Source organism: Ceratotherium simum, chromosome 34, assembly GCF_057802395.1.
Source record: "Ceratotherium simum simum isolate JZ-2026a chromosome 34, ASM5780239v1, whole genome shotgun sequence".
Classification (NCBI taxonomy): Eukaryota; Metazoa; Chordata; class Mammalia; order Perissodactyla; family Rhinocerotidae; genus Ceratotherium; species Ceratotherium simum.
The window spans coordinates 20,485,611-20,508,945 of record NC_141933.1 but is presented as its reverse complement, the minus strand read 5'-3'; the positions used below and the strand labels follow the sequence as shown (position 1 = coordinate 20,508,945).

The window sequence follows — 23,335 nt, the reverse complement described above, 5'->3', positions numbered from 1 at the left end:
TGCATACCCAACACAAAGCAATAAAGCTACAGTTAAAATAAAATACCCTGGAATCTACCATATGGGAAAACACTACAGCTTGAAAGAATTAGAGCCAGAACACTTGAGCTGATGTTGCTGGTCATGTATCAAATGTACCCTTATGTACAGAACTTAGTTATAGCCTCGAGGAAATCAGCAATAATAAGACAGAACCAGACTATAATAGAAAATAACAGTGGTGTGGACTTCGGCTTCCTCACCCAATTTTTTTCTTCCCTCTTTTAAGGAAAGGGATCAGTTTCATCAAATAAAGACAACAACCCAGTTCCTCTGCTTATGATAAAAATTAGACAAAAATACTTACACGGGACTGGAATTCAAAGAGCAATGATCCACCATCATTTCTGGAAGGAAATCCAACTTAAACGCAGCCATCACCTCACTCTCCCCTTCAGAAGCCAATGATATTAACTTGCTGCACTTGTCTGATCCACAAATACACACAGCTTTAGCTTCCTGGGCTCCACAAAAAACACAAAGTGGAAACAGGAGCTCAGGGAAACCAGCAATAAGTGCCACAGAAACAGGCAGGACTGGGGAAGGGGAAGGGAGTACTGGATTAAAAGGGGGATGTGACCATGTGAAGGGAGGCTCAGCCCGGCACACAATGAAAGTGCTGATGCGCCAGGCTTGTTTTGTGTGATTTTCCCTGGCGAAGCAGTACTAAGTGCACTGTCAGACAAATAGAGTGTCAGATCCATGAAGATAGCAGTGGCTGACAGAGCAGAAGAAACACAAACTTGTTTCACATCTTCCAAACTCCTCCCTGCAAATCAGTTTTTAAGGGACCCCAAAGCCTGAAACTACCTGAAGCAAAAAAAGGCTCACCTCACATGGTCTGAAAATGTTTTTGGAAAGAACCGGGTTGCTAGCCTTGGTCTGAACTTAGTTCCATGTGCCAAAGACAGCAATGAGCACAGCGTTTGGGTCCAAACTAACCTCAGAACAGTCGCATAACGAGGAGCGGTTCAGGCCATCAGAAGCAGGCCAGAGGCCAGCTGGCTGAGGAACTGGCCACCAGAAATGAACCGCTCACATACTACTACCTGCACTGGACCTACCTTGCTTTCCTGATGGTGTTGACAGCAACGTGTGCTACCTAATGAAGGACTTCAAAAATTGCTGCTTCAGTGACATTCATTAGGTGGCACAAGGGAAAGCTTCTTTACTAACTCCAAATCTTTTCTCGCCAGAAAACAAAAAAAATAAAAATAAAAATGGAATAGTAATATTCTGCCTCTTCACAGAGTACCAAGAAATAATGTCTTTTCAGTGTTTGACCTTTCTAAAGAAACAAAAAACAAAAGCCACCACAGTGGTAATAATGAGAAAGAACTGGGGCCCACCAGGGACAAACACTCAAACATGTAAGGAAGGACACAGGAATGTAGACCAAGTCTCTTCATTCTCTGCCCTCCTTTAAACTGTTGCTAAAACCAAGATTACTGAATGCACACATGAAAAGTCTATTATGGGTGAGCAGTAGAGACGGATATACTTAGCAGTCAAGGCAGATGTGGTGCTCCTGTTCTCAATTTAGCTCCACATCCCTCCAAACAACAAATGGTGGCATTTCAATATTTAGGCAGTGACTCTAAAACTGTATCTCTGAAGGCTCCCAAATTTCATAGGCCTTCTTTCCATTTTTATCATTAGGGTTGCCTTACCTCAAAGATTTTGCTTCAATCAAGCTCAGTTCACAACACAGGGAACTTTGAAAAAAAGAAGTTATGTTCAGCCTGTAAAGAGGTAAACGAATGAACTCCGAAACGTAGCGAGTTACTTTTAAAAAAATAATGAAAGGCAGCACGTCATGGTATAGGCCTAAACCTTCTAGTCCGTGTAACGATGGCTGGTACCTGTCTGCATTTGACCAAGGAAGGTAGAAACTGTGTCTTCTGTCCCATATCCAGACATAATCATCCAAAATTTAGAACTATAACAGCAGGTAACTGCTTTTCTATTTTGTCAGAGACCCTAGCTCATTTCATCCACTACTTTAGAGACAGAAGTGGCAGGAGCTCTTTTCCATCCTATTAAAGGAGGAAGCAAAAAGAGGCTGCAACCAACAGGAGACTGTGCAACTGGTACACAGTATGCAGTTCACCAAGCCCTGACTGCCCGACAGGCAGAAGATGGTAACCCAAGCTGTGACTGGGTAAGTTACTGGTTAGGTTTGTCCTAGTTTCTCCTATGTACACTGGATCTGATCACATGCCTCTTCCTATAGAAAGTTACCTGGACCAAGGAGTAAATTTGTGAGGTCCATTAACAACCAAATTAGATTTTTAGTTCAAGGATTCCTTTATAAAAGAATCAACAAATTTGAAGGAATTCCATTGGTTACTGTTTTGCTTTTACTAGTCACTAAAAATACATTACATCTCTATTTTAATCAGAATCACAACTATAACGAGAGTACTTAAATGTGGGAGACATTACTGAGTAGCCAGGCACTGCTCAGTGTATGAAAGGATGCGCACTCCTCACAGCAATTTTAACCAAGCCAAAAGTTGGGAAGCACTGATTTAGAGTAACGGTTTAAAATCCACTTTACAATTTATAGAGCAACACTGCTTTAAAAATCTACAAGATGGGGGCCGGACCAGTGGCGCAAGCAGTTAAGTGCGCGCGTTCCGCTGCGGCGGCCTGGGGTTCGCCGGTTCCGATCCCGGGCGCGCACCGACGCACCGCTTGGCAAGCCATGCTGTGGCGGCGTCGCATATAAAGTGGAGGAAGATGGGCATGGATGTTAGCCCAGGGCCAGTCTTCCTCAGCAAAAAAAGAGGAGGATTGGCAGATGTTAGCTGAGGGCCAATCTTCCTCACAAAAAAAAAAAAATCTACAAGATGGAAATGTTATTACATGAAGGAGGGCACTTCTCTTTAGGCAACTCACAGAGTTATCTCAGTATAATTAAATTTAACATGCTTGTGGGAAAAGAAAGCACAGAAATTAATCACAAGTCACTCAATTTTAGAAAAAGGTTACAAAGTTAAGTGATGATAAAAACAATTATGGGAATACAAAAATGCAGATGTTAAGGGGAGATTAAAAAGTAGAATTAAAAGTTATTCCCAGAAAACTGCCCACAAATTGCTTTTAAATTTCTTAATCAGAAACACATTCCAGGCTTTTCCCACCAAGGATGTATTAGAAATAAGGAAATGGCAGAAAGGGTTGTAACTACGGGTCCGCTACAAAAGAAGGCCTTAACTTTCCCTCAGTCTCTTTTTACCACCTGTCCTCTCACTATGAATTTACACTCATGGTTTCCTCCTCTTCCCCTGGTTATCTCTCTGTCTCAGTTTTCTTTGCCTTGAATATTCTCTACTTCTTTTCTAAGGGCAACAATTCAAAACCTGATTATGTGAGGGTAGGGGCAATCAGCCTGCTGTAACATTAAGAACCCATATCATTAAAAGTGATCAGTAAATAAGGGAAACCCTCAAAATAGCACACCCTGCATTTAAAATGTCAGAATGGAATAAACCGTTTAAAAACTGGATTAGAAGAGAGAAATGCTAGAAATCATAGCATTTGTTTTGTCTAAAGAGTGAAAGAGCCAAGAAAAGCACAGTTGAGCAAGAAAGCCCAGGTGGCACATACAAATATCAGGGTGTCTTACCCTGACTAATGTAGCCAGGGAGTGCAACGACAGGCGAAGGGACTTTACACTTCCACCTCAATAATCTAAATGTGTTTTAAAGGGCAAAAGTGTGAAGTCTGGTTATATGAGCATAGAGGATGTTAGAGCCTACTACTAAATTATAAAAGAGAACCTACGTCATTAAAAATCACCACTGACTAGTCTATATAAGGAAAAGTGCAAAAAATCTAGGGAAAAGTCATAACCTCAGACAGTTAAGTGGACTGGATATTTTCCACCAGAGCTTCTGGTAGTTAGATGACATAAGGGATGTAGAAAAGAATATCACTTGATACCACTTGAAAATAACCAACCAAGAACAACTTAAAATTTTAGCTTAACACCTTATGGACTTGAATTTCACTTCAAAAATTGAGTACTTCTAATATACTTAGTGGGTGTCCTAGAGATCCCAATCCAGTACCTTGCATATGCAAAAATCTAGAAACCTAAATAGTATCTCACTTTGTGGGAGCTATTTTGCAAAAATGTGACAGTTAAGCATAATTTAAAACAAACCAAAAAACCTTTTTGAGTTTCCAATAAGAGTCTAGACAATGAAAAAAAAATTCTGAACTTGAGGACAGGGGAGTTTTCAAGTAAAGAAGGAATAGAAATATTGTAAAAAAGCTATTTCAAATCTAAAATCACTGTAACACAAAAAGCACTAAGTAGTAGTGACTGTTGTATGCAAGTTGGTTTGCCTGTAAGATTATCATATAAGGTTAGTGAGAGGATATGACAAGGGTGAAGGGAGGAAAACCACCACCGTTTTTGAAATCTAGAAAGTTTTCCATTTCTTCCTCCTGTCCTTAATCACTACTATCTCCTCCCCAAATCAGTGTCAAGGATAAGGACCAGCAGAAAGACCCTCTTCTGTGCTTAGCACTGTCAGCCAAAGTAAAAGCTGAGAGCCTCCCTTGGAGTTTCTGGGACGAACCCTAACCCGATAAATTGTCTTGTCAAATTGTGACCACTCTTCAAATCAGGTCATATTTTTAGATCCCAAACTAGTTCTGGAACTTAAGAGTAATTCTTTATTTAAGCTCCAGTGCAGATTAACAAATCACTATGTTGAAAAAATTCTGGTTCCAGGAGGGTAATATTATCTGTGAGGAATCCACTAAGTGCTGTCCTCATCCTTGTTCTAGTTTACTTGGAGTCTGAGGCTGGGTAGCCGCTGTGTGTAGAGTACTGCTCCCAACTCTCTCTCTTTCCTTCCCCCCAACCCCCCACCCCACTCTGCCCCCAGCTGTTAGAACTGGGCAGCAGCTAGTTCAAGTGGGAGATAAACCTGCCTTGGGAAATAGCTAAGGAGAAAGAGTTGATTAAAAGCAAGAAAATATTTCCAGCTTCCCAGGAACAGGAAATTATATCCCATAATGTAGGAAAAAAGCCATCACCTTTCTGAAGGCAATTTTTTCATATTTGCACAACAGGCCTCATGCAAGAAGGTTAAGAAGATGGCCAAGGAGCACACCCATCCAGCAGTTAGCCCATACCTGTAGCTTTACACCTCCCTCTCTGGACTATGTCTTCACTCTAAAAAACCAAGGAAAGAAAAATAAGTGGGCTATGTCTACACTTCTCGTAATTCCAGATCCGTAGCTTCTTTCCAAAGAAAAGCCCCCTTTGTCACCATGGCTGAAGATACTAAAAACAAAACAAAAACCTCCCTCTCCCATTTTTAAACTACACAATATCTTAAAGATAAATTGCATTTAACATATCAGAGCTAATTTAAAAACATCAACTTAAAAGATGGGGAACTAAAGTACTAAAAGGCTTAAAAGAGGCTTGCCCCCAAATGTCACAATAGCAAAACAATGACTAGGATTTGTGAGGTTGAATTTCAGTACATCTAGGTCACCAAAACAATCATTTTTAGAATCTGCTTTTGGATGGGAAACTACAATCAAGTTAAAGCCTGTATAATTCTTTTAACAATTAAGCATTATGTTATTAATGGGGAGAGTCCATGCTATTTCCCCAAAGCAACTTTCCTGAATAGGTAGGTGCCAGGCATAAAACTCTTCAAATGCAACCCAGTTCCTGCCTGTGTAAATGCATCTCGGCAGCCCCAGGGCAGTGGTGAACCACTGAAACCAAAAGAAATCAGAAGATGGAGGAGCTAATTGAAGGTAAAAGCAGACAGAGAGACCACAAAACCAATATGTTTTATTTTTAAACATTACTGAACAATCTTGCAAGTAAAGATTGATTCTATAAAGCTGCCCAAATTCCTCCAAACTTCATCTACAACTCCTGCCAGCTGTACTTGTGTCTGGTCTTGGCTCTAGAAAGAGAACTGCTGAAAGTCACTGAGGACGATGTCTACATTGGAAAGCATAAGAAGAATTCTCAAAGACAAGGCCAGATCCAGAACTAACTATGAGACACTACACTCTACCTACCCCTCTAAAGACAAGATGTTTCTTGACCAGCATAAAATAGGTGCTTAAGTACTTAATTTGACTTTTCATATGGATCTAACTGGTTTCCAATTTTGCTAATGAAGTAGTGATGCTTCCAAAGGCAAAGTCTATTCTAACAACAAAAAACTTCTAAAACCATTTTCTTGGACCTGCCTACATCATCAAAAGTTATTAAGAGGAAAGGAACTTACATTTACCAAGTTCACAATACCTCATCCAATCCTGTATTATTATCACCATTTAAGGTGGGGACTACTTTAAGGATTTATGTGCTAAAAAATTTTATATTCGGTTTTAGAATATATCTTGGAACTTATATATGATCTTGACACATTAAATATAAATGCTAAAACAATCTGCAGGAGGGATTCTAACCCCAGAGCCCATGGCCTGTGTTGCTTGAGAAATGTGACCATCATCTAGGAGGTACAAACTTTTATTAAGACAGTGTGTCTTCAGAGGGCTCTGGAGTAGTTGTCACCTTGGAGACAGAGAGCAAGTTAAATTTCCACTTGTTAGTTTTATTGTGGAAGATGTAAAGGGGAAAAAAAGGCAAGGAGTCATGTTTCCTTCCCAAAATGTTGCATTGGAACATGCATGGAACAGTTGAGAAACGCTGCTGCTGTGAGACTAGACTCAGACTGCACACTAGTCGGGGAATCGCCAGGATACAGAGAGCAAAGGGAGGCCTGGGGTTGTTAAGAAAGGCCAACGTACGAAAGGGTGAGGGACACAAATCTAGGTCCTAGAGAACACAGAAGCCCTACAGGGGCTGAGGAACACTCTAATTGCCCAACCAAGAGAAAGAGAATAATGAAGTCTTAAAAAGAAAAAGAGAAAAACACACATAAGTACGATATTAATCACCCTACTCCTAAGTCACTCAAAGACTTTTTAAAGGAAAACTCAAACACACAAAAAAAGGATCAACACTTTCTTCCTCCAAACAGGCCCTTGTCACTTGAAGCAGAACACTGGGAAACCTAATACACAAGAAGGTATTTTCTTTAAAAGCTTTATCTTCCCAGTTTTGCTTTTTCTATATTCTCTTGCCTAGTCTGTAAGAAAACAGAAATGCTCTGGGGAGAGAGGAAAGCCGAATGGAAACTAAAAGCTTTAGGTCTGAGTTTTTTACATCTTTCATTTTTGTGGGGAACCAAACAAAACACACAAGCTCTGTGAGGAAGCCTGAACTACATTTGTCCTATTCTTCCTCGGAGCTCCATAGAAGTCTGTTTCTATTAACATTATCTTCATCTTTCTCAACCACCATGCGGGGAGGTAGAAAAGTGGTTCCAAAGAGGGGTGAAAAGAGTCAAGGGGGAAAAGGAGCACCAAAAAGGTGAGTGGGGTGGGGTGGGGGGCAAGACGACAGAGGAGAGAAGGATGAAGGGCAAGCTAGCTCTGAGGGAAACAAGCAGTACTGTCTGCTTGTGATATGTTAAGATGTTCAAAATATGACCTCCTACGAAGTTTCAAAATTGTACTTGGAAAGTCAATGGTACAGGGGACTCTAGAAGGCAAAATGCCTATACCACAATTCCCCCAAGGGGAGATAAATAATCAGGAAAAATTTTTTATGTTAGGTTTTGGAATATATTTTCGAACTTATGACATGCTTCAAGAATGCAAGAGCAAATGAACAGCATCACCTCTCAGGACTGACACAAAAGCTCTCAGATCTCCTACACGTCTTCCTTAGTGTAAGGCAAGGTAATGAATCTTTTTTATTTCTCAGAGTCTTCTGCTGGCCTATAGAGCCTGTATGTAGGATAAATGACAAAATACTGTCCTTCCCAGAGAGATGGCCACGAACTCACTCACCATCGGCAGCTCTCACAGAGTATGCGCTGAATCACAAACTCCAGATACAGGAACTCCTTGCAGGCACAGTAATGCTCAATGACTTATATAAGGCCTGAACCCATGACCTTGGCCTCATTAGCAAGACTCACTCTTACTAACAATTGTTAGTAAGTGCCCTCAATACTCTGAAAAACGTTTTAGATATAAAGCAGGGTGCTAATGAAGAATTGAACTACTACCCAGATTAGAGGTTTTCAAACTTTTTATTTATTTTTTTGTGAGGAAGATCAGCCCTGAGCTAACATCCATGCTAATCCTTCTCTTTTTGCTGAGGAAGACCGGCTCTGAGCTAAGATCTATTGCCAATCCTCCTTGTTTTCCCCCAAAGCCCCAGCAGATAGTTGTATGTCATAGTTGCACATCCTTCTAGTTGCTGTATGTGGGACGCGGCCTCAGCATGGCCGGAGAAGCGGTGCGTCGGTGCGTGCCCAGGGATCCGAACCCGGGCCGCCAGTAGCGGAGCGCACACACTTAACCACTTAACCGCTAAGCCACGGGGCCGGCCCTCAAATGTTTTTAAAAGCAGAAGTGTTTTTACCCAAACATAATAGTGCAGCTGTTCGGGTTGAAGATAGAGGAAGGCAAGGCAGGCCCCACCGGTTTGTCTCTCCTGACTCTCAAGGTAACCCTAGGTCTCCTAGGAAATACAAAAACAGGCCTGGATAATTCAAAACAAAGGATAACACCGATTTTATAACGAGCTTTGAGATGAATAGTTTTTTTTTAAACAGCAGATTTTTCTATCTTTAGAATCTAATACGGGCCCGGCCCCGTGGCTTAGTGGTGAAGTGCGCGCGCTCCGCTGTTGGCGGCCCGGGTTCGGATCCCGGGCGAGCACCGACACACGGCTTCTCCGGCCATGCTGAGGCCGCGTCCCACATACAGCAACTAGAAGGATGTGCAACTAGGACATACAACTATCTACTGGGGCTTTGGGGGAAAAACAAATAAATAAAATCTTAAAAAAAAAAAAAAAAAAAGAATCTAATACATTACCACAAATCAAGGAATTTAAGATGCCACCAATGATAATAAATGTGTGCATACTCGAATTGATGGACTATGTTATTTAAAATTTGTAAACCTTATCACCTGAAAGTAGGGAGAAATGTCCAGACATTTACAAAGTGGCAATAACAATAAGAGCTAACATTTTTTGAGCATTTACTATAGGCCATGCAGTGTTTGGGTACTTTATATTTAATTCTCATACCTATCCTACCTCCATTTACAGATGAGAAAAGACCCCAAGAACCAAAGTAACTTTCAAGATCATGAATCCAGGCAATGAAGGAGTTGGAGTATAAAGCCAGGCAGTTCAACCTTTGGGTGAAAGGCTGACTCAGGTTATAAACTGTCTACAACAAAGATCATGCACACAAATCACAGAAAAGAATGTTTAAATGCTGAGGGCCATACAGTTGAGTCTGACCATTTTTCTAAGGCAAATCTTTTAAGTGGGTAAATGTCCAAAGTCTCAACCATCACGAGAGATACTGATTAAGGGTAATGAAAACCTACTGCTGTTACTCAGTAGATGTGTGACTTGTGAGCAAGTTAATTAACATCTCTAAGTGTTGGTTTCCTCACCAGTAAAAGAGAACTTAACTACAGATCTCAAAAGGAACCAAATGGATGCCCAGAATACAATCAAGCAACTGTACAAATTTCTAACTGGAAGAGGAAAGAGACAAATAACAGAAATGACTTGGGAAAGTTGTGCTCTTTTAAAAAAAATATCTGTTACCTTTTAGACTGCTTGCAACACCTTCACTTCTTTCTTTTTCCTCCTATTCTACGGCTGTCTCAGTAAGAAAGCTGGGCTTAGTGCTTTGGAAAACTGCATGTCCTCCCACCCCCAAAACCTAGAAAACCAAGTAACCAGACAAAAGGATCACCTGGGAAGATTTCCTGGCTAGCCCAGCTCATGTGGATGCAAAACTCCACCAGGGATCAGTGCTAAAATCCAGTCAAGTTTGCCTGGAGTAGCCAATCTACCCATTTTCCTTGGGAACCTGTAAGAGCGGAAAAGCAGTTGCCACCAGATTCTAATTTAGGATCCTGGGCACAGACATCGCAACTAACAGTGGGAAGAATCCACCTCAAAAGGCTAGTGTATTCAATGAAATAAAACGTGTAAAAGCGCTCAGCAACAAACAGGGGACCCATGACTGAACGATCGTAGAAACTAACCACTAACTGTTTTGCTCATCCGTAAAAGGGAGTGATTGGGTGGATTAAACAGATACACTGAAGCACACAGTAATTTCCCTTCTTCTAGTCCCATCATTCCCAGAGCATCTCCGTCCACTGTAACAAGTTGCTCTATGTTGAACAGTCCAGGTCCTGTATGGCACAAGGCTTAGTTCTGACTTGTCTTAGTCTGCAGGGATAAAACATCACTTTCTCTGTGGGGTGTACAAAAATCTTTTTTTTCCTCTGTGACATTTGCTGTGGCTACTATTTCCATGATACAGGCTTAGGTTTGGGGTTTCTGACTCCTTACTGACTGAGTCATCTATGTGTGTCCTCTCCCTGACCCTGGCAGAGACGTTTATAAACAGTTCTCAGTCTCATCTCCTCCACTGGCCAGTATGCTCATCCTTTCTTCACTGGCAATAATTCTTTCACAGCTTTCTTAAAAAACTGTGGTAAAAACACATACATAAAATTTACCATTTTTAAGTGTACAGCTCAGTATGTTAACATTGTTGTGCAATATGGCAACATTTTTTAAAACTTTCCTTTTTCATTAGGATTCTGAATCTGGGACCCTCAGATCTCTTCAAAGGCCATCGATGGGCTTTGGGCAAAGGGAAGTAGGTCTATGAACCCTATGATATTTTCTTGCTCAACTGTGTCAAGATGGACCCATGAAGTTTCCTGAAGAGAGACACTCCACAGATTTCACCGGATTCTCTAAGGGGCTCACAACCAGTCAGAATGGTCCCCTTTGACTCTCTCCGCTGCAAGGTAACAAAACAGTACATTAAACAAAGGCCAAATCTGATGCCATCTGTGTGATCTTGAGTGGGTCACTTTTTTCCAGGTCTGTTTCCTCATTTATAAAACTAGAAGATAGGACTAGATTAATCCAGACTATCACTAAACCATCTAAAAAAGCATCATTCTATTTTCTCCAAACTGATTTTAAACAGTTATCCAAAGTCTAGTTAGTTGCTACCACATATGAGACACACCTGGGAGAAACTATGTGTAAACCCCACTTCTAAATTTTTGTTAATGAAATATATTTCAAATGCCACCATTTTGTGAATAAGTAACGAGTCCCTCCTTCTCTTTTCTAATTATATCCCCAGGACACCTGGAATAAAGATAACACATATCAGACTGTCAAGTGATGCACTAAATTCCCTAGTTTACTCAAATTTATAAAATTTCCATTAACATTTTCTTAAATTGAGACATACCTACACATAAATATTTGCAATTTTTAGTAAAAAAAATGTCTTTTTTTCCCTTTAAATGGTGGATATTTGGGTTAAAGCAACATTGTGAGCAGCCTCTTCTTTTTTAACAGAAGTATATTTATTCATTTTTTTTAATATTTTATTTATTTATTTATTTCCCCCCCAAAGCCCCAGTAGATAGTTCTATGTCATAGCCGCACATCCTCCTAGTTGCTGTATGTGGGACGCGGCCTCAGCATGGCCAGAGAAGCGGTGCATTGGTGCGCGCCTGGGATCCGAACCAGGGCCGCCAGCAGCAGAGCGCACGCACCTAACCGCCAAGCCACGGGGCGGGCGCCAGAAGTAGTGTTTATTAAATATTTATTCCCCTTTAATTTTTCTACTTCCTCAATTAAAAAATTTTATTTATTCATTTTTACATAAAAACCACATTTTGGTTTTTTTTCTATGTATATTAAGATGCATTGGGACCGCCTGGTGGCACCAGCGGTTAAGTGCACGCGCTCCGCTTCGGTGGCCCAGGGTTCGCAGGTTCGGATCCTGGGCGCACACTGACGCACTGCTTGTCAAGCCATGCTATGGTGGCGTCCCATATAAAGTAGAGGAAGATGGACACGGATGTTAGCTCAGGGCTGATCTTCCTCACACACACACAAAAAAAGATGCATACGCACTCAAATACACAATTATAATTAAATATTGTACTCTATATACTACCACATAACCTATTTTTTCACTTAACAATTATAAACATTTTCTTGTGAGCAGCCCATGTTTAAGAATCAGAGTCAGAACTGGCCTAAAGTCCGACTTTGCCAATAGCATCCTTACCTATATGTCACAACCAATAAATATAACACCTATTTCACAAAGTCAATGTCATTACTAGATCCTCTGAAATTGCTACAAAAAAATGGTAAAGTTGACTGGGAGTGGGTGAGTTGGGCTCTTTGTTCTTCCTTTCTCTGATCTGCCATCTCATGTCCTATTTAGTTATATCGTCTTTCTACATGACTATATAGGCACCTAAACAAAAGGTCATCTCACCTGAGAGGCATCCATTTTGGAGGTACTCAGGTGAGGCAGATAGGGAATGCAAAATATCTTTTTAAAAATCCCTTTTCCTACTTCTTCCCAAAATGCCTATACTCTCAAAGCAATTCTCAAATCCCCATTAAGTACTCCCTCTCCTCCCCATACAGCTCTATATTGACGGGGGTGTGTGTGTGTGTGTGTAGGAATCTCATTCTGTCTTTAGCTCCTCCTGTTTCCTTGGCAGCACTGTCAGTACTGGGCAACAAATTGCTGGATACAGCAGTAGCAATTTACATATGGTAGCTAAGCTAATGTGCAGCTTTCTCTGGGCAGAAATGTTAACTCTTCTATGTATCTTTCCAGTTTGAAGCCAATGTTCCAGGCATATCAGTGTTAAATATTTGCCTAGTGGCTTCCACCTTCAAAGACACAGGGAACCATGCACAGAAGTCAGAGGCAGCAAAGGTTCCCCATCATGTGGAAGAAGTGGGGCCTCTAAAGACACAGAAGCGGCCTAGTTCCAGGGACTGAGACACCGGACAAAACACCTAAATCCAAACATGAGAGCTCAGTGATTCTCCTTTCTCATAATATGCATCTATCACTTGCTCAGATTTGGCATGTTCTAGGACCACCAGTTCCGCCTCAGCTTCACTGCCCTGCCATAAGGCCAAATCCGGCGCATCTAGTGAGTCACTCCTGCTCCTCTCTCCAACTGCATTTTGATTTCAGCCCACTTGTGCGGCTCATCAGGGCTGCACCATATGTTAGCACCATGTAGGCAGAATGTGACTAATTTTTTTCTGAAACACTGTCAGAGTTACTTTTAAAATTACCTTATAATCTTGATGTCTCTGAAGAGTCATCATTTCCATAATACATAACCTTCTGGAAATGACTTTATAATTATTTTTCTGAGTGCTCAAAGGAGATTCTTCAGCATTTTCACTCCCATTTTTCAGATGAGGGAACTAAAGTGAAGAGAATCAATTAGATGACCCAGGTTCCACAACCAGCCAGTGAGACTTGTACTTTCTGGAGTCACAGCACTTATCTGGTAAAATAAGTCAGTTTGTAAAAGGCTTTTTTGGGGAGAAAACTCAAAATATTACTTTGCTTTTCTTTTCTGAGGTGATTATTAAACTTTAGATATAACAACTATTTGTAATTTACAGGCTAATTCCGACACTAAATGGTCTCATGATATCCATCTGATAGCTTTAAGAGACAAGGACTGAAGGAGCCATGGACCACAAATGTTTTTCTAATTGGTAAAGATCATAAATGGGTGAAACTAACATTTTGAGAGTAAAAGAAAGATATATCTGACTTGCAGATTCAGCTACCATCACCAAATTCCCTAAAAAAAAAAAAAAAGGAGGGGCTACTCCTGCCTACTCTAGACAACTTGCCTCTTCTCCAGTAATTATGGTTGCTAGGTTTGATAATTAAGCTTATCTCAAGAAAGTTTCTTAAATCTTCCATTTCAGGTCATATGTTCACTCTAATAACTGTTTGGGGTGGTAGTCTAACTGCCATTGCATTACGATTTTTCTGTCCACTAATAATATTCTTCAGTGGATAATATCACTTGCAAAACATAAAAGGATCTTAAGTATCCTATCAATATTGAAAACCTCACATGCCCTTTGAATCCAGCAATTCCATTTCTAGAAATACAGCCTTCAAACAAAGTATGCAAGAACATAAGAACATTGTTTATAATAGCAAAAACTGGAACACATATGCCCATCAGTTGGGTGCTGGTTAAATAAATTACAGTATAGCAATACAATAGAACCCTCTGTAGCTATTACAGAGAGTAAGGCAGTTCCAATGCACTACTAAGGACTGGATCAGGAGGACATATTTATATAATAAGAAAGGAATTACACATGGTTGTATATAAACAGAATATCTCTGGTAGGATAAAGAAAAAACTGCTAACAAGGTTGCAGAGGTGGAATGCTGGCTGAATTGTTTATATATGGATATGTTACCTATTCTACATAAATCTTTTTAAAGAAAACTCTTGAAACTATGAGGGACAAAATAAAGAAAAATCCCAACTTGTGCTCTGTTCCAAAAGAGGCACTTTGTTTTTGTATTTTTTCCTGCTTTGCCTGAAACTTTGGTATGGAAACAGCCATTGTCCAGGTGAACCACATGTGAGCTGGGTAATTCTATTACACCGTTAGAAATTATCCAAGCAACTCAACTGATGTTTTTCATGCAGCCTGGACTGCAAACCTTATAGCTGGCCTATTTACAAAGTTCAGAGCTATTTTCAATCACTCAGCTGTATATCTGTGTGTACATTTTCTTCAATCAACCTTTCCTGCCAAGCAGAGTGCAACATTAGCTGGATTCCAGTAAGGAAGGCAAGGGACAGGGTGAGATAATATGTCAAAACAAGTTCTATAAATACAGCTTTTGGCCTAGTATCTCAAAAAGGAATCAAAACAGCTTCAAGCTTAAATAGAAAAATCCTACAGTCCTGCAATATCTTACTTGAAGGCTCTAGAGAACAGAAGAGGCCAGGGATCTGGAATCTTATTTCTTACACCACATCTTGTCTCCCTCTCCCTAATCTGAGGGGAGGTTAAGATAGAATTGCAGGTGTCATTCCAAGTCAGCATCTCCCTACTTCTTCCCTTATCTTACCCCACACTACCAGCATATCAATATCCTTTCACCGAGCTCACTCCACCTCTTACACAGACATGCCCAGTACACACAACATACAATAGCCCTTCCACAGCACCTAGCATCTAACTTCTATCTCCAAAACCCTTGACCAAGCAGCCAAGAACCCTGCCTGTACCATCTGTCCCAACCTCACCCCAAACACATGGGTACTCAAGCAGGATGCTTCCATATGGTCTTGTCTCAGGAGGTTTATCCTGTTCTGTTGAAAAGCAGGAAACTTTATTCAATATCTCTCTGTTCTTAATGTCATCATCCTACAAAACTAGAAACATCTTCTGTGGAGATGCTTCCTGAGATAGTTAGGTTATATGCCAGAAAGTATAAAAATTACACCTTTGCTCAGTCAATCAGGGAGTATGTTCAGCATAGCTTGATTCATCCCAAAGGATGCACAGCCCTAGGGCAAATTCTAAATATCTCTTTAATATTGTCACTTTTTTAAAAAGTGACTTCAATTATCATGCTTTCATCACTCTTGAATTGTGCTCCTAAAAGTGCTTCTCACATTTAAATACCCATTTATATGATCTCCGTCACCTCCTTCAAATCACTCCTAAAAAAAAAATCCCACTGTTTCACAAAATTAAACTTGTCAGGGCTTTGATTTCATTTTCACAAAAACAAGCTCTTTATAAAATGGCAGTTCTATCAATCAAAAATGCATGTAGAGAACATCTACTATGCACCTAGAACTAGAGAGGGTACAAAAAAGGCCCAATCCCTATCCTTAATGAGTTTATAGTCTTGTTCAGAAGACATGACTTACACTAGAAACAAAAAACACAGGACTGTATATATCCAAAGGAAAGCATATATGGCCAGGGAAAATCTGCCATCAATTTGAGAGAGACTAAAACCTCAGGAGAGCTGATTCTTATTTCCCTGTCTAAATCAAATTTTTGTGCTATTCAATCACATTTAGACTGTCTAAGACAGAATAACATTTTTGCTACCTTCCACTGAAATCACTCAGCCTACCAATAATTCTCCCATCACCATTTCTTTTGAGCAGATCTCCCTGTTATCCTGTTACACTCACAAAGATCAGAGTTAATGGAATAGGCGAAACTTGCTCATCTTCCCTTCCCATGCTCCCCCCGTGAAGGCATCTCCTGAAGACGTGTAGTACAGGGACCAAGAGGTAAAGAAGCCAAAATTAATTTTGCTTTCAATATATTCAGTAAACAGTCAGGCACCAGCAGAGATAAACTAGTAATGTGGGGGATGCTCCATGGACTTGCTATTGCCTTGCAGCTCTTTATCATCAATAAATGAATTAGTTGACAGTGACCTGCAAACCAGTCATACAGTCATTTTCATAAGAAAATTCTAAATTGAAACTTGGTTAAATTCAGACTGATTCACGATTCAGTAATCCCAAATAATACTCCGCATGTGTTAATAAAATTAATAGACAAATACTTACTGTAAGCGTACAATATACCCTGCACTCACTCTGAAGTCACATCACCTCCTAATCCCAGTTTTGCCTGCTTACTAGCCAGGTAACTTTGTGCAAATGGTTTAACTTCTTTATACCTGTTTCCTCATCTGGAAAATGGTTACAGTAACAAGTACCTACCTTACAGGATGTTTGTGAGAATTAAAGGATTTATATACATAAAGCATTTATAAAAGTGCCTGGATGGGCCGGCCCGGTGGCTTAGTGGTTAAGTGCACGCGCTCTGCTGCTGGCGGCCCGGGTTCGGATCCTGGGCGTGCACCGACGCACCGCTTCTCCGGCCATGCTGAGGCCGCGTCCCACATACAGCAACTAGAGGGATGTGCAGCTATGACATACAACTATCTGCTGGGGCTTTGGGGGAAAAAATAAATAAATAAAATCTTTAAAAAAAAAAAAAGTGCCTGGCACACAGAAAGTGCTCAATAAACATTTACTATCATTGTTATTCCAGGCACTAAGGCTGGTGCCTATGGTGGGAGAGGATGAGTCCCAAAAAGTTTTATTCTTTGAGAAGATGATTATCTCTCTTCAAAATGGAGTACCTAAGATTATTCAGAAATACCTCCTATTAGAAGGAGGGGAAGGGCTGGCCCCGTGGCTTGGTGGTTAAGTGCGCGCGCTGCGATGCTGGTGGCCCGGGTTCGGATCCCGGGTGCGCATCGAGGCACCGCTTCTCCGTCCATCCTGGGGCCGAGTCCCACATACAGCAACTAGAAGGATGTGCAACTGTGACATACAGCTATCCACTGGGGCTTTGGGGGGAAAAAATAAATAAATAAAATCTTTAAAAAAAAAAAAAAAAAGGAGGAGGGGAAGAGGAGTAGATAAGAAAGCAATGACTGGCTGACAGATCTTCAATCTCCAACTGTGCCTGTTAGTGTCCAGTGTAAGTGTAACCTTCATTATGAAATACTGAACCACTTGTTCTCAGAGCACTTATTTATTTATAAACATTTATTTATTACTCTCATCATACCAAAAAGGTTTTGGGGAAGCTTTCAAACCACATACAATGAAAAAATATAAACTAATAAAGTGAGACCAAGGAAACTATAAATTTTTTAAAAAGATGAAGAACAAAGGGAAAGCTGGAACAGAGATGTGTTAGCCAGTGTCCTTTCCTGAGGTTGAGCTGTAAAATCAAAGAGCTGCCACCAATTTTAGTCTCCAATGACAGCCCCTACAGAGGATGTATAGTGATTCACAGTATAAATGGGAAAACACTAGTAGGATGGTAAAACGAGATGGGCACTAAGAGTTACCAAGAAGGAGAAGGTGAAGCCAATTTAATGCCACACTCAACAGAATTTCAGAAAGTCATTAAGTACGCAGGACCCATCCTAGGACTGAGCACCAGGTCCTAGGCCCTAAACAAACACATACATCGAAGCCAACAATGGACAAGTTGCAGAACAGATTTCTAAGTGATTCAGAGCCAGAATACATCAGCAAATGGTCACATGGAACTCTGCAACCATACCACACAGCCACGCAGGCATACCAGGCACCACACATACCAGGCAACAAGAAGTTGCCTCAGGGAAGATGTTTCTCCAGCATTTAAAGTCCTTTTCTCTCCTCATATCGGCCACAGTTACAAATGTGCAGAGAACTGTCTCATCCCTACTCAGCTGACAAGTTCTATTCCCAACTCTGCATGCTTATGACTCATGGGGGGATGGGGGAGGGGGAGTAAAAGGAAAGTGTAAAACAAAGAAACAAACTTGAACTTAGACTTAAGTTCATCAAGAGTGAGGAATTCATTTCTAATTAGAACATCTTATAACAAACCAAGGAAGTATTCTTTAAAAATATAGTAACAAACCCAATACTCTTTGGAAATAACCTGAAATCTGTCTACATGTCATGTCCCCTACTATTCCTTAAATAGACATGACACCAAGAAACATTACAAGCCCTCTGTAACGCCAAACTCTACAAAGCACTCTGAATCAGCGCAAACAGAGCACAGGTGGCTGCCAAGTCCAAAGCAACAGGGCATTTCCCAGCCAAGGGCCAAGGCAAGAGGCTTAGCCCCTACTGCACTGTCTTCCAAAAAGATGTATATGAAATCATTCAAAGGGGAAGAGGCGCCTCAGGCTTTCTACACAAATCTTTTATCAGGAAATTTGTGTGCCAGGAAAGGAATCCATTTCCACCCCTAAAGACTGATCTTTGTGACCAGTAAAAACTAAAGGGAAAAAAACACTACTACTTTAATGACGTGAGTTTCTAAAAGAACCTAAAAACCATTTCTGACACTACATTTGCCAGTGTGGCAACCTCTCCTTAAAACATATTTTGTTAAATAATACAAATATTGCCTCCTCACCCCATGCCCAAGATTCTGAAATAGTCTCTACAATTTATAATTGACAAAACAAAACAAAAAAGACAAACAGGTCACCTCTTTAACTTGAAAACCTCAGTCCTCCACAGAAACGTATACAGACAGACAGATGGACGCACGTAAGAACACAAACGGTGGGCCCTGGCTAAGCCTGGAGCAGGCCTGAGCCAATCTGGGTGCACAGGGCAGCCACACGGCCTCACTAGTGGGCTGCTGCTGCTGCTGCTGTACAAATATAGACAGCCGAAAAGTGGAACAGCAGCTTCAACAGAACACATTCTGCTTCGTGCTCAGAGAGGGAGGAGCAGGGACCTAAACAGCTTTACCCATACATGGCTGCTGAAAGGGGGCCATTAGTGAAAGCCCAATTATCTCACACACATGCATCCTGTTCACAGGCTCCAGACAAAAAACAGAAACACATAGGCTGGTACTTGAAGAAAGGTTTGAGAGATTCTATTTCAGTCAAGGAACTTCCCAATAATTTCAGTCACTTACACCAAGAATCCCTCAGCCATGGGGAACAGAAAAGACACTGTGAAAACTTTACTAGGTCTGATTCTTACCAGATCAGCAGCAGCCGTGAGGCTTAATTTATCATTTAACCTCCAGAATTTAACACGCAAAAAAGATTATTCTCCATTTGTGTGAACAATCCTAACCTTCACTGCCCTTTGCTGTTTTCAGAATAAAGGTCTCATTCCAACTCTCAGACTATGTTTTGAGGTCTCTTTTTCTAGTTGGTACAAGTTAAAATAAATTGATATAATTTTTAAGATATATTTCCCAGGATGCTTGCTGGCTTATATAAATATATCAGAAGCGAAGTAATTGTGTTCCAAAAATTACTTTGCTGGGCCGGCCCTGTGGCTTGGTGGTTAAGTGCGCACGCTGCGATGCTGGCAGCCCGGGGTTCGGATCCCGGGTGCGCATTAAGGCACCACTTCTCTGTCCATCCTGGGGCCGAGTCCCACATACAGCAACTAGAAGGGTGTGCAGCTATGACATACAACTATCTACTGGGGCTTTGGGGGCAAAAAATAAAATAAATAAAATCTTAAAAAAAAAAAAAATTACTTTGCTTAGAACAATTCACTCAGATTCAGCTCAATGCGCAGAATATGAAAAGTTTAATTTCTGGCCAGGGTGAACTCTCCAAAGATAAGAAATGCACAGCTAATTGGCTCAAATGATTCTGTATTTTATTTATTTTTTGGTGAGGGAGATTGTCCCTGAGCTAACATCTGTGCCAATCTTTCTACATTTTGTATATGGGATGCTACCACAGCATGGCTTGATGAGCAGTGTATAGGTCCGTGGCCAGGATCCAAACCTGCAAACCCCGAGTCACTGAAGCAAAGTGCATGAACTTAACCACTACCCACTGGGCCAGCCCGATTCCGTACTTTAGCTTTTTTTTTTTTTTTTTTGTGAGGGAGATCAGCCCTGAGGTAACATCCATGCTAATCCTCCTCTTTTTGCTGAGGAAGACCGACTCTGAGCCAACATCTATTGCCAATCCTCCTCCTTTTTTTCTTTCCCCAAAGCCCCAGTACATAGTTGTATGTCATAGTTGCACATCTTTCTAGTTGCTGTATGTGGGATGCAGCCTCAACATGGCCCGACAAGCGGTGTGTCGGTGTGCGCCCGGGATCCGAACCCGGGCCGCCAGTAGCGGAGCGCGCACTTAACCGCTAAGCCACGGGGGCGGCCCTGTACTTTAGCTCTTAATGAATCCAACGAGTACTTACTGTGCACTGTCAATATACTTATTCAGTACTGTAGGGACTGTAGCATAAACATAAGCCATACTATCACTGACCTCCAATACTTCCAGTCCAGTTCTCAGATCTAAGATTGACACATGAGATAATAAAGGCTGATAGTATATGACCAGTGCTGAAGTATGAGGCACAAACTACAAACGCTATGCAAAGTAAGAGAAAGAGACTGAGGACGGACAGACCTAGACCTTCCACGGGTCCCACCTACCAGCACTCTTACTAAGGGCACCTGCAATTTTCTTAAATGTGAGGATATAGGATCTGGACTAGATGATTTCTGAGGTCGCGCCACTTCTGAAATTTTTTTTGAGTCCATAATTTAAAAATGTAAAGTAATTTAAACCTAAAATGTTTCACTGTAGTATGAGATTAATACCACACTGCTTATGGAAGCAAAGTTACAGGTTTTGCTCACTTTAGAGAAAATATATTCTAAAAAAAGATAAAAATTAATTCAGACCATAACTCAGCATCCACTCTAACATCTCTCACATAATACTTTCAGGAAAATATTGTTCCATCTCAGAAATCTCTGCCTAGCCTTTTGAGGAAATTTTACACCACCATGAAAACAAGAAAAAAAAAAAAAAAAAACCCTGCTACAGGGAAACAAAATGGTGGGACTAGAAATGCTGATGCTGATGTACTGAGATCCTTGATTATAAAACATTGCTAAGTCATCCAGTCATGAAGAGGAACTCCAGAGAAAAGAGCATTGCCCAGCTCCATGCCATCACTGAACGGTCTGGTGTACATGTGTACGCAACCCCAAACTTATGGGGCATAAATATACTAGATAGCCTCCCAGCAACACACTTTCCCTAAAACTTAAAATGCTTCAAATTCCTAAATATAATTGGTCTACCATAATTACGTACTTTAACATATTTTATCAGCAAATTAACCATCTGAAATTTTCTCTTTGCCTCTTATAGGCAATGCAGTAATGATGAGCAAAGGATGCTAAATGACAGCAAACTTGATCTCTCAATCCTACTACCTAGATCTCCTAGTGCAAGGGAGAGCCTTGTCCACACCGTATGATATAGAGTCATGTCACTTAACAACAGGGATGCATTCTGAGAAATGTGTCGTTAGGCGATTTTGTCATGAGAACACAGCACGTACCCACACAAACCTAGGTGGTATGGCCTACACCTAGGATATACGGTACTAATCTTATGGGACCACTGAGGTACATGTGATCCATCACTGACTAAAACGTCATTATGCAGTGCATGACTATACTGAAAAAGAAAAGAACACAGCAGGATTCCAGCAGAAGAGGCACTTTCATGTCCCACAAAACAGACATGCAAGTGTTCAACATTTTATTAAAAATCTCTTTTTTTTTTTTTTTAAAGATTTTATTTATTTATTTTTTCCCCCCAAAGCCCCAGTAGATAGTTGTGTGTCATAGCTGCACATCCTTCTAGTTGCTGTATGTGGGACGCGGCCTCAGCATGGCCGGAGAAGCAGCGCGTCGGTGCGAGCCCGGGATCCGAACCCGGGTCGCCAGCAGTGGAGCGCGCTCACTTAACCACCAAGCCACGGGGCCGGCCCCTAAAAATCTCTTAACTGTGTACAGTGCCTTATATATTTTCTGAGCAGCCTTGTTATAGAAACTTTGATTTCCCAAAGAGTAGCTTATTATGGATTAATATGCTACTTTTTGGGTAAGATCACAGCTTTAATTACCTATTATGTACTTTATTAAGACTACTTATGTGAAGGCAACTAAGTAAAAATAAAGAAGATAATGCAAAAGACCATAATTGTATACACCAAGGGTGATTACTTCAAGTATAACCTCAAAATCAAAATGGCTATAAACACCTATAGTATGGCCTTTGGAAAGTCATTTCTTTTCCATTTCCCATTCCCCCAAGAGAAAAATGGTACTGGACCAGATCAGGAGTCCATATGTAGGGTCCACAGATCTAGAGAATTCATGGATATTTCATGGATTCCCTAAACTCCCTCATGTTGTGTGCAAAATTTTACATATACATGTAAAATATATTTATGTAGTTATTTGTTTCTATTTATAGGGAAATGGGTCCATAGCTTTTTACCACATTTTCAAAGGGGAGTCCATGATCCAAAAAGGTTTAAGAGCTCAAGACTAAACAATATATAGTTTGATCCATCTCTAACATCCTATCATCTCCTCTTGTACTTCCTGATCCAAAAAAAAGGCAATCTTCACGACTAAATCCAGTCAAGAATAAACAAGTCACCCTGGCCAAGAAATTATTCAAAATAATGTATTCCAATTCAAGCTGAACCTGAATTGTTTTTAGATGACAGACTAACATCACAACACTTTTTTAAAAAAAAGTTTTCAAGCAAATTTTACTACAGCTCATCTCAGAGGGCTTCTGTAAGAACAGAATTCCTTAGGTGTGCTTGGGGATATCCCACCGGACAGCTCCTCTCTTACCCGGTGCACTTTTTAAAAAAGGTAAAGCTCCCAGTGTCCTACTTCTAATTCTATCCTGTAGCAAAGAAAGTAATAGGAGAGAAGTACAGAGGGGAAAAAAACCAGAGCATGAAAGACTGGAATGAA

At 40.7% G+C, this 23,335-nt stretch overlaps 1 protein-coding gene across 15 annotated transcripts in view; it reads right to left on the bottom strand.

Annotated features, from left to right (window-relative positions):
- CELF1 (CUGBP Elav-like family member 1) overlaps positions 1-23,335 on the bottom strand; it is a 72,428-nt gene that overhangs the window by 30,166 nt on the left and 18,927 nt on the right. For 10 of the 15 annotated variants that reach the window (XM_087422953.1, XM_087422956.1, XM_087422949.1 and 7 more), the window contains exons 2-3: positions 5,194-5,233; positions 347-498 (exon numbers count right to left, since the gene is read on the bottom strand). The exons of 2 other annotated variants lie outside the window; for them this stretch is intronic. In XM_087422953.1, the coding sequence (XP_087279079.1) occupies positions 347-417 (71 nt within the window). In that variant the 5' untranslated portion in view covers positions 418-498; positions 5,194-5,233. The remainder of the gene's footprint in view (positions 1-346; positions 499-5,193; positions 5,234-23,335) is intronic. 3 more of the 15 variants (XM_087422959.1, XM_087422960.1, XM_014792568.2) reach the window with 2 other exon arrangements.